The sequence below is a fragment of the Ictalurus punctatus genome, chromosome 14, assembly GCF_001660625.3.
Source record: "Ictalurus punctatus breed USDA103 chromosome 14, Coco_2.0, whole genome shotgun sequence".
In the NCBI taxonomy this organism is placed as follows: domain Eukaryota; kingdom Metazoa; phylum Chordata; class Actinopteri; order Siluriformes; family Ictaluridae; genus Ictalurus; species Ictalurus punctatus.
Genome location: NC_030429.2, coordinates 13,128,984 through 13,141,387, shown reverse-complemented (window position 1 = coordinate 13,141,387; position 12,404 = coordinate 13,128,984). Strand labels below are relative to the sequence as shown.

At 39.5% G+C, this 12,404-nt stretch overlaps 1 protein-coding gene across 1 annotated transcript; it reads left to right on the top strand.

Moving 5' to 3' along the window:
• Positions 1 to 213: 213 nt before the first annotated feature.
• Positions 214 to 2,921, top strand: LOC108275422 (uncharacterized). Its single transcript, XM_017486227.3, has 2 exons — positions 214 to 484; positions 570 to 2,921. Exon 2 carries the CDS (start codon positions 1,646 to 1,648, stop codon positions 2,381 to 2,383), a length of 738 nt encoding a protein of 245 aa, XP_017341716.1. The 5' UTR covers positions 214 to 484; positions 570 to 1,645; the 3' UTR covers positions 2,384 to 2,921.
• The last annotated feature ends 9,483 nt before the right edge of the window (positions 2,922 to 12,404 follow it).

The following is a 12,404-nucleotide window of genomic DNA, read 5'->3' as shown; positions in this document are numbered from 1 at the left end:
ATATTGAATTAATCAATGAACTTTTAAAAAGAACTACAGTACACTCACCACCACTACTATGAACTATAACCACAGTATACAATTAAAATTTGTGAAGGACCAGTTGCATGAAATATCCTGCATAGGTCCAAATAAGTGTCACGAGTCAGGCCTCTGGAGGAACCCGAGCCCGCTCACCACCAGAGGGCACCATCCCCTGAGTATTGACTTTTTTCCCACAGACTCCATTTCCCATAACCACGCACCTGGAACTGATTACTACCACACCTGTTTCTCATCGGACTCTCTATTTAAGACTCACTCTCATACCCGCTCACTGCAAAGTCTTGGTTTGTCCTTGCTAACATTACTGAGTGTTTACCAATTGTTTTCTCTACATGTGTTTGACCCTTGGACTGTTTATTCTGTTTATTGGTCCTTCGCTGCCTGCCCTGACTGTTTTGCCTGTTTTGCCTGTTTTGCCTGTTTATTGACTGCTATTTTGGTATTGTCTTTTATGCAATGGATTAATGAAGATTTTGCCCATAATCAGGCCATATCATTAAAACCCTGTAACACTCTCTTGGCAGTGGCAGCACTAGACGGATGCCCCCTGGGAGTCGGACACATTCATTATGCCGATCAGAACATCTCCTCTCAAGTCAGAACGCTGCACACTGAGTTGAGCAGCCTGTATGTAATACAATCTCCTCACCACCCACTCATCCTAGGACTGCCCTGGCTACAGAAACATGACTCCCAGGTCTTGTGGAGGGAGAAACATATCATCAGATGGAACAAGGCCTGCATCACCTCCTGCTCACACTGTCTGAGTAGAGCCACCTGTACTCCCCAGTCTGCCTCCTGAGTACTCAGGCCTAGCTGACGGCTTCAGCAAAACCAAAGCTGCACAACTTCATCATCACCCAAGCAACTGGAGGAACTCTACAAGGGCTTTATCAGACCTTCAGCCTCACCAGCATCAGCCAGGTTCTTCTTTGTGATCAAGAAAGATGGAGGACTCTACCCATGTGTCAATTATAACAGTCTGAATGAAATCAAAGTCAAGTTCTGGTTCCCTCTGCCTTTGGTTCCAGCAGCCCTCGAACATCTCTGCAGAGCCAGGTATTACACAAAACTTTCATAAGGGTGATGAGTGGAAGATGGCTTTCTCTACCAGCATGGGGCACTACAAATACCTCATCATGCCATTTGGGCTGGTCAATAGTCCATCCATGTTCCAGGCCTTCATCAATGACATCTTCCCAGACATGCTTAGTGGCTAGGTCATTGTATACATTGATGACAATCTCATCTATTCAGAACCCTATGAGGAACATGTCAAGCACTTTTGAGCCATCCTACAGCACCTCATTGCTCATCAGCTGTATGCCCAAATTGAGAAGTGCGAATTCCATCAAATGTCGATATCCTTTCCAGGCTATGTATTCAGTACTGAAGGCATGGTGATGGAGCAGAACAAGATAAGGGCAGTGTTAACATGGCTACAACCCACCATGATCAAAGAACTGAAATGTTTTCTAGGCTTTTCTGACTTTTATAGACGTTTTATCAGAGGTTCAGTACTGTCACTGCACCGCTTACCTCAATGATAAAGAAGGGGGGCTCTTGACTCTCCTGACCCCAGCAGCCATCAAGTCCTTTCATGCCCTCAAGGCCCGTTTCTCCTCTGCACCCATTCTTCAGCATCCCTGCCCGGATCTCCCATTCACTGTTGAGGTGGATGCTTCCAACACTGGCATCAGAGCTGTTCTCTACCAAAGCCGTGGGGCTTCCCCCTTCTCGTGTGTACTTCTCCCACGAGCTCAGTGCCGCTGAACAGAACTATGACATCAGAGACTGGGAACTATTGGCCATGAAGGCAGCATTCGAAGAGTGCTTCACATCCCTTCCTTCTGCTAACAGATCACCAGAACTTAGAGTACCTGCACACCCCAGACAGGCTAGATGGCTGCTCTTCAAGCGTTTTGACTTCACAATTACCTACTGCCCTGGTTTAAAGAAAGTCAAGGCCAATGCTCTGTCCCGCCAACATGAACTCCCAAAACAGTGTCAGACCAAAGAGCCCATTATACCACCCACTATTATCATTGCCACAGTACAATGTGACATAATGAGTGAAATAGCCAACACTCAGACTCATGACCCACTGCCCCCTGACAAGACCCATGTTCCTCTCTTGCTCCATAAGAAGGTCATCCACTGGGTCTACTGCTCCCTCAGCTCTGGTCATCCTGGAATTGCAGCTACCTGCCAGTTAGTAGGCACCTGGTTTTGGTGGTCCACTCTGCAGACTGATATCATTAACTACATTCAGAACTGTCCTCTTGCAACATCAGTAAGTCAACTAGATGACTCCCCGCTGGGCTACGACAACTGCTAACCACACCTCAATGCCCATGGTCCCACAACACCATAGATTTCATGACAGACCTTCCAGTTCCTCAGGGTCACACTGCCATACTCACCGTTATCGACTGCTTTTCCAAAGACTGCTTTCGAATTCCACTGCCAAAACTACTCACTGCTTTCAAAACTGTGGAACACCTATGTAACTACATATTGAGACTCTACAGCCTACCAGAAGATATTGTCTCCGAACGAGGGCCGCAGTTCACCTCTTATGTTTGGGCTGCCTTCTTCAAGCAACTCAACATAAATGTCAGCCTTACCTCGTATATCACTCACAAGCCAATGGTCAAACAGGATGCCTAAATCAAGAAGCCACCCACTTTCTCAGGGCCTGCTGTAACCAGAACCAGTCTGACTGGAGCTGCTGCCTGTTCTGGGCAGAAAATGCCCAGAATTCCCTCTGCAATCCTGCAACAGGCCTGACCCCTTTCCAGTGTGTGGCTTCCAACCTCCCCTATTCCCCTAGTCAGGGGAGCCCAGTTTTCCTTCAGGATAGCAGCAGTCAGGAGATTCAGAGCATTTGGCATCGTTGTGACAAATGCTGATTCTCACAGCTTGACCTTTTATTTATTTATTTATTTATTTATTTATTTTTATTTTTTTTAATTGCTCTACAACTAAGACACAAACTGCTAGTTTATTCCTTCCCTTTCCTCTTTTACTATGTTTTATTTTACTTTTTTAATGTTCTGTCAGAAAATCCAAACAGTTTTCAGCATCCTGTGGTCCCATCATTAGATTATATTGTCCATTTGGCATGATAACAGACCTGTTGTTCAGCTAAACACTGTGTTCCTTATGTGTTTGTGCAATTCTTAGCCTTAGTCTAGCAACATTAAAATTTTTGTCTCATTGAGTGATCCTGAAGGGATTGAATAATGTTTAAATGCAACTCTATTTTTATAGACCGCTATAAAGAGGGCAGGAGGAAAGCCAAAGAGGGCATGACCTGGAAGTGTCTGAGCAAAAACCACCAAGGTGTAAAACATACAAATATTTGTTCAGCACATCACTATTACTATTCCTTGATGCTTTGAGGGCATATTTCAAGTTGTATCTTTCATTAAACATTATAGAATTTGGCAATATAGTAAATATTTTAGAAGTGTACATTCAGTTTTGATCAATTTCATTTTTTATTAGGAGGAATGTCTGGATTGGCCCCTGTGGAGGTCAGGAGCATTGTTTGGGGACCACCCAAACACATTCTTACACCTGCCCCCACTGTTAACTTCCCCACATTCACCCCAAACGGCACTTTCACCCTTGTTGCCCCCACCACTTTACCAGCAGCACATGGCTCATTCACAGAGATGCTGCAGAACTGGCAGCCGATGGACGATATGCAATGCGAGTGTATTCTTCTGCTTTCTGACTGACTTTCTTTTGTAGGTATTCATTTTGTTGTACTTTTTCCTCACTTCCCTTAACATAGTGTTCTCTTGTAGTGCTGCCAGGCTGTTAGACATTACGAGGAGCCCCCCAGCAATCATGAGAACCAGGTAGGGCCAACCGTGATTTCCACTCAGCCATCTCTTACTGGAATTTGTGTAGGTTAGGAATCAGACTAAGGATAGAGTTGTATAGTTTTGTACTGTGTATCATTTTAAAAATATTGTTAATTTATTTAACATAGCCATGCTGAGGGAGGTGTTGACTAAATTAGAAATGGTGCTGGACCAACAAACCACTGAGATTGCTTCAGCTACAGGAGGTCCAGGTGCAGCCTTTGGATATTGAAGGTTTACTGTCCCTGCAAGACCTTCCTCAACTGCATAGTCTGGAGCAAAGGATGCAACAGAGCCTAGATTACAAGCAAAAACTTTTTTTTTTTTTTTTTTTTTTTTTTTCCTTTTTGTTAACAATTGCTTGCACAATTACACAGCTACTGAAAGTGTTTCTTTTTTTTTCTCAATATGACACATTCCTACTCAAAGCACAACATTCAACACTACTTTGATATGAGGGAACAGTTATGACCTAATCTTTGGTAGAGGAGGAAAACATGGAAAACACACAGGGCAGGGTAACTGCAGGAGTAATGAGAAGCACTGATCCAGTTGACAAGGAAATACATTCTTATTAATTTTTTATTTTATATTATTGTTTAAAATAAATAAATAAATTTCAGGTAAACTGGTTGGCGCTTATTGATGGGGTAGATGTGCGCAACTGCACCTGGTGCATATTGAAGAGGGTAATTGCTAACTCCCTGGCAAAGAACCTCAACTGGAGGGAGTCAATGGAAAGACTTCACTGGCAACTCTCCAACTCTGAGAGGTCACGATTGGCAAGTATATCTGTTTACATACAGAATTTGCTGTCTCTCTCAGATGATGTAAGGGGTAATTGACAGCTAGGTGTGCATTAAACAATTTTAATGCATGATGTGGAGGCAAATAACCACTTGTTCAAATCATTTAATGCACACCTAACCATGGATTACCCTGCTTATACCATGGTCTTGCCACAATTAATAAAGTTAAAGCTGTCATTGATTTTAGAAGCACAAACTTTGATTAGAAGTTTGAAATTACCATTAATTTCCATTAGTTAGGTCATTAGATCTGGAATTTTGCCCGATATAAATCAGACACAGAGATAAAATAGTGTGATAAGATTACATTTTTTTGAATGAATTGACGAATATCTATCAGGGATTGAGATTAAGCATGTATGAATTACCTGTCATGTATGGCTCTCAGCAGTCAGTGTTGAGCAGCAGTAGTGCATTAAAACTGAGAGTTGAATTACTTCAAATACAGTAATGTTACCACCTCATTGCTGAGAAATATAATGTAGCTTTTCAGTAGCGAAGCTATTTTTATTGTTAAAGTTGCAGACAGCACTGGCAAGAAGTGTTTGCGAGTATGAATCTGTGTGCATGAATGTCTCTGTATGCTTGAGTGTCTGTGTGCATGTAGGCTGCGCATTGATTTAGAAATGATAAAGGTGATTAAACTGACTGGAACTACCTGTGCAATAAACAGTTATAATGCACACCTTCCAGCCAATCAGAATCCAGTATTATCCAGTATCATTCACACTGACCATGGTATAAGCTTAATTAATTAATTAATTAATTAATTAAGATTCATAATGACCTTACAATATGTATTGTTTTATTCCAAAGCTGCAGTTCATAGAAACCTTTCATGGCTAATGCTGCTGCGATGGAGTTTGAGGGGACCATGAAGAGGTTGCTCCAGCTGGCATCAGATCGCAAGTGTGGGCACAAGTGAAGACTTTTGCAAAAGGAAGGTGTTTAGAGTGTTTTAACTGTGGTGTGTTTTTGTGCTATTTGTTAAAATGTTCATATTATTGTCTGTTTTTAATTGCTTATAAAAGTGTGTGTGTGTGTGTGTGTGTGTGTGTGTGGAAGTTTACATACCCGTTGCAGAATCTACAAAATAAGATTGATCAAAAAATCCCATGTTTTTATTTAATATCTCCATGAATTAAGCTATTTCACATAACATGTTTACATATAGTCCACAAGACAATAGCTGAATTCATAAAAAATTACCCTGTTCAAAAGTTTACATACTCTTGGTTCTTTATACTGTGTGTTACCTGGATGATCAACGACTGTTTTTATGTTTTGTGATCGCTGTTCATGAGTCCCTTGTTTGTCCTGAGCAGTTAAACTGCCCACTGTTCTTCAGAAAAATCCAGCAGGTCCTGCAAATCGTTGCTTTTTCAGCATCTTCTGCATATTTGAGCCCTTTCCAAAAGCGGCTATATGATGGTGAGATCCCTCATTTCACACTGAGGATAACTGAGGGGCTCGTACACAACTATTACATGAGGTGCAAATGTTCACCAATGCTCAAGAAGGCAACACGATACATTAAGAGCCAGGGGGATGTAAACTTCTGACTTTTGAACAGGATGGCATGCATGCATACACACACAGATAGATAGATAGATATACATACATACATACATACATACATACATACAGTATGGTATAGTAAGTGATACATTTGAAAAGATTTACATAGCACATCCAAGTGCTTCAGTCAAAGCTGCAAGAAAAAAAAAATCCCCCAATATGAGATCTTTAAAGGATCACTCTAACACTAATTTATAAATTATCACCGGAGAACATGTCTCTATGTAGTAGTACTATCCCAGACAATTAATAGTATTTTATTAACAGGCATTCAATCTTTTTCTAGTGAGATATGAGCAGGATACAGTTAGTTCCTCTTTCTCTCTCTAGGGATCCAGTTTCTCACAGTGCTCATTTAAAACCTCATTGGAATTTCAACACAATATTCATTCTCATTACCACTTAACTGCCTTATTAAAGTTCAGACCTGAGAACCCTGACATGACATCAAACATGTTTAATTAGGTTAGGACATCTTGCAGTAGTTGTAGGTCATTACAATGCAACATTAAAGAAACATTAAATGTGAAACAAGATCTTTTTTCCCCCCACAGCTCTTTTAAATAATTAGCCATAACACACTACAGCTTACCATCCTTAATATCCCATGAGAATGCAGGCTCCAAAATAGGCAAACCCTGCGTATACATTTTAAATTAGTTAAATTTGTAAAGTGATTTTAATAACCACTTCTTTAACACATAAATTGTAGATGTGGAATTTGTGCTTTTGTTAATTTATATGTTAATGTTTATGTATGTATGATCAATTATATGTAAAATATTACATTGTGTAACAAAATTGGTTAAAATAAATAATTAAATGAAAAATAAATGCAACATTCATGGAAAATATTAAATGCAATATTAACCATAACATCTTTGAGTCATAAACTTAACCTTTGCTTAAAAAGGAATAGAACACAATAAAAATTAAAGCTGCAAGCAGTGATGAACGGGCCCTCACACCCAGGTGCACATTGGGGCTGCTCTGCCAGGGGAATGCCATTCCATTTTATTAGCACTTTTTATCACTTATATGTTGTTGGGAGTGTCACGATGTAAAACATGTAATTTCCTGTTGGCAGCAGGTGGTGCTATGACTATAACTGAATATTGGCATGTAGCTGTCTTCAGGCCAGAATTAGTATAAAACATTAAGTTTGGTGCAGATTGAACATGGTATGCTTGTTATAACAACTTCCTCTTTAATAGCAGTAAGAGCATGCTTTTAGCACTTAGCTAAGTGTGTTAAGAATTTGCTGGCATATTTTTATATGTTGCTAGGAATACATTAGTGTAAAACATGTCACTTTGTGTTGCCAGCAGGTGGTGGTATAATGATAAATGAATATTGGTATGTAGATGTCTTCAGGCCAGGACTTTTATCAAACTTGTGAAGTTTGAAGCAAAATGGACATTGTATGTTTGACATAACATTTTCCTGTTTCATGGTGAAACATCGAAATTTGAGAGACCGCCACACCCACGCCGTGCAGTGAAAACTCAAAAGCTTCGCAAATTAGCATCATCAAGGCCTTTAAATGAGACTGACCAAATATGATGTCTATCCGATTAAATCTCTAGGAGGAGTTTGTTGAAGTACAAGGCCTGGAAATGACAAAATCTGAGCAAAAATTTTAGAGAAAAAGTCAAAATGACTGACTTCCTGTTGAGTTTAGGGCATGGGTTCAAGAGATGTTTTTGTAAGTATTGGCATGTTGCACATGTTTACCGAATTTTGTACATGTAGGTGAAACGTAGCACCAGGCGCACATCTGTGAAATTTTGTAGGTGGTGCTATCGAGCCAATTTCCAATTCTGGAACCCCAATGCTAGAACCCTTATCAGATGTAAATCTTCACCGGTTCTGACACGTCTGCAAAGTTTCGTGAGTTTTCGGGTATGTTTAGGCCCTCTAAAATGCGATTCATTTCAGAAAATAATAATAATAATAATAATAATAATAATTATTATTATTATTATTATTATTATTATTATTATTAACAGAGCAGATCCAATAGGGCTTTGCACCAGCCCTAATAAGTGCATTTATTTGGTATCATGTTAAGAACTTGAACAGTGATGCACACAATCATAATTAACATTGATTTTATATTTTATTTTACTTCATGTAAGAGCAGTGACACTATGAACCTTATTAAATTCTTTCTATTAAGAATGTGAATCACTGACACATAATATTGGGTGTATGGACATGGTATACAGTACACTCTAAATGAAAGATGTTCAAGCATTGTAGCATTGTAATAGTTCAAAATATAACCTTTTAAGGCTTTCCCAAAAGGGACAACCTAAATGAAACAGCCCAAATGGTGAATTTTTTTTTTTGTTTGTTTTTTTTTGTTTTCATGCATGCAAGTAATTGTAAGCTTAGGGCATTGAGTAATATCATACCACAGCTTTAACAGACTCTGTGCCTGTTCACCTGCAGAGATAAGTGCACCCTATATCCCCTGCCATCCTTATGCCTTTCTAATGACTGAAATAATTCCACATCCACCACTTACTCAGCCAGCCTTTGTCTTTGTAAACATGAGCAAAGGATCAACTCTTCAGAATCTGCACTAGTTACCATTCAAAATTTCAGTTGTGATAAAACTTCTGGGTTACGCATATAACCCTGTTCCTTGAGAAGGGAACGAGATGTTGCGTGAGCTTCATGCTGTGGGAAGCACCCTTGTGGTATTTCATGCATCACGTGACTATAAAACGGCGCCTGTAAACCACATCAGCTTCTCTGTCTGAATCGAGACACAATTTACAGGCATACCCCAGTATAACAAAGCTACGCAACGTCTCATTCCCTTTTCAGGGAACAGGATTAGTGGTTACCTGTTAACCCAGACGTTCCCTTTCAAAGGGAACTCAGCATTGTGTGCGCTTCACATCGTGGGATGAGTATACCCACTCCGTCATACCGAGGGTATGGCCTGTTACATCAATAGGGGCGTCGCTGGCCGAAATGGGTTCCACGACCCAAATTGTAGAAGGAGCCAACTTTGCTGAGAAACAAAGGTTGTCGATTCTGGTATTTCTGATCATTATTCAGTTTATTTTTGAATCTGTTTGTTTCTGTCCTTCATCTTCTATCTCTCAGCTTATGAACATTTCTAGTTTCATCCACACCTCTACTGCTAGTGTGTTCTCAGATTATTATTGGGTAGAGTTGGGGTACTCAATTTCGGACTCGGGTAATTGAGTTCTCTTTAGCAGCTTATTACGCTTGGATGGTTAAATACATACACACCATGTCAAAATGCAGGTCTGGCCGAGTATTCATGCCAACTCAGTCAGTTATGTCTTAAGTCAATGTAAACAGTTGGGGGTGGGGGGGGAGAATCAGAGGTGTGTCAATACAGCAGCTCTGTTGAAAAAGAGTTGCGACACTCCCATAAACTTCTGTAGGAATCGGAGAATGCGGAAGTGACGTGTCATGGGGCAACCGATAGTTCCAAACACTGAATAGTTCCAGCATTAAACCCCATTAATTTCAATGTTTCACAAACACAATTGCTGGTAAGATGATGAAATTATTGCATTTTAACACATTAGCTGACCTCTCATGAATCTAGTCAATAGTGGTATTTTATGTAGACAGTATTAGTTAATGTTTATTGTTAGCTAACAGCTAGTTAGAGTCTAATTGCCATTAGCTAGCCTTAGCAACACTTCACTAGATTCAATAACCAGATGTCAGTTGGCCTACATTTACCTCAAATTTGTTATTGGCGTTTAACACACAAAGTTTATATATTTGGTGATTAGATTCGTTGTTAAAGACTGTATTAGTTTTAGCACGGTGTACCTAATAAATTGGCAGTTGGAACTGCAGCCCAACTTTGATTAGACTGATGAAATATTTATATTGAGTGCAACCTCAAGAGAATATTAGTGTGCTTATTGGACCAACATCACTTAAGTATTTGGATGTCATTTAATTTCACATTATCTTAAGATAAAGCACCTTTTTCTCTCTCTTTTAGGAGGGGATAGAAAAGTCTAACGCAAGCGATGTCCCTATATTCACTGATGCAGTAAATCTCAAGTTCCAGCTGTTGAACAGGTGGGATATTCTTATTTCATTTTCTTTTATTTATTTAATACAGACAAATAATACAACATAACCACATATACCTCTACACACATCAGACTGGTCTGTTATTATAAGAAGGTATTCTGCTGTCTATGAAGGACATTAAAATCACTGGGACTCATTAATACTTTCCTTTTTTTTCTTATTTAAATGTATTTATTTATTTATTTATTTATTTATTGCATCCAAATGCTGCAAAGCCAACCACAGTACGACGAAGTCTTTTAATTATTAAATTTTTTAACATATATTTATTGGCTTTTGTCATCAAAAGAACATAGTAATACATACAATAACATTTATAAATATTTCTAAACACTCCCCTACCCCACACCACCATCAGCATTAAACATTCAGGAGGAAAATAAATAATTAAAAAATAATATATAATAAGAGGTATAGTATTTCTTTACACAGTAGGGACTGTTTTATTTATTAATTTCACTCTAATTCATTAATTTCAGCCTAATTGCTTTTCAGGAATTGCATGAAAGTGGCCTGCATTCTGCCATCTTTCTCTCCCTGTAGGAGGTCAAATGTGTTTCTATGAAGACTGCTCTTTCAAGGAAAAACTTCTCTGCCCTCTCCCTGGATATAGTGTATATAGTAAAATGTTTTTGCTGTATGTAATTGTTTGCCTTGTTTATTTTGCACTATTGACCAAACTTCTTTCTTGGGTTAAATTGAGCAGTAGCTTGCAGTCATTGATATTCACTTGTGCATGCTTATGTGAGTTTTTTTTTAACATAAGATAACATAATTACTAATATAAGGATGTGAGTAATTATGACCATAGAAGCAAGAGAAAAATATTAATGCATACATACTGTAAATGTATTCTGTTATGGAAGAAATCCCATTTTCCTCCAAAAGTGAACACAGAAAAAACAATGCTGTCACTCCATTACTCCCCAGAAAAAAATGCTACTTTAACATAGCATTTTTAGTCAACATAGTAATCAAAGCAGATTGTGTTAATATTTACATTTATTCATTTAGCAGACGCTTTTATCCAAAGTGACTTACAAATGAGAAAATACAAGCAAAGCGATATCAAGCAGAGAACAATACAAGTAGTGCTACAAGATAGATTAATTGGGTCCCAGAAGAAGCAAGGTGCCAGAGTAAGGTTTTTTATTATTTTTTTATTTTATGGGTTGGTTAGGTGTTCATGGAATAGATGGGTCTTTAGCTGTTTCTTGAAGATGGTGACAGATTCTGCAGTCCAGATTGAGGTTGGAAGTTCATTCCACCACTGAGGAACAGTTAGTTTAAAGGTTCTTGAAAGGGACCATGAGCCACGCTGAATAGGTACTACTAAGCGTCAGTCGTTCATTGATAGCAGATTGCGTGAGGGAACGTAAGCCTTCAGGAAAGAGTTGAGGTAGGAGGGTTCTGCTCCAGACAAGGTCTTGTAGGTGAGCATAAAGGCCTTGAATTTGATGCGGGTGGCTACAGGAAGTCAGTGGAGGGAGATGAAGAGGGGTGTAACATGGGTTCTCTTGGGCTGGTTGAAGACGAGGTGTGCTGCTGCATTCTGAATCATGTGAAGGGGTTTGCTGGAGCTGGCTGGGAGGCCCGAGAGTAGTGAGTTGCAGTAGTCCAGTTTTGAGATAACGGGATCCTGGACTAATAGTTGTGTAGCCTGCTCTTTGAGGTAGGGTTTGATTTTCTTGATGTACAGGATGAACCTATAGGACCGTGCAGTTGTTGAGATGTGGTCTGTAAAGTTCAAGCTGTCATTGAGAATCACCTAAAGGTTCCTGGCCATCCTGGTTGGCTTGAGTGTGGTTAAGCAGAGCTGTACAGTGAGGTTGTGGTTGATTGAGGGACAGGCTGGGATGACAAGAAGCTTAGATTTTGCCAGGTTGAGCTTAAGGTGGTGTTCCCTCATCCAGTCTGAGATGTCAGGCAGGCAAGCAGAGATTCGTACAGAGATGGATGGATTGACAGGCTGGAAGGACAAATAGAGCTGGGTTAT

What these genes read in the sequence shown, in the direction of transcription:
- LOC108275422 (XM_017486227.3), top strand. Translation starts at nt 1,646, where the DNA reads ATGCCCTCAAGGCCCGTTTCTCCTCTGCACCCATTCTTCAGCATCCCT.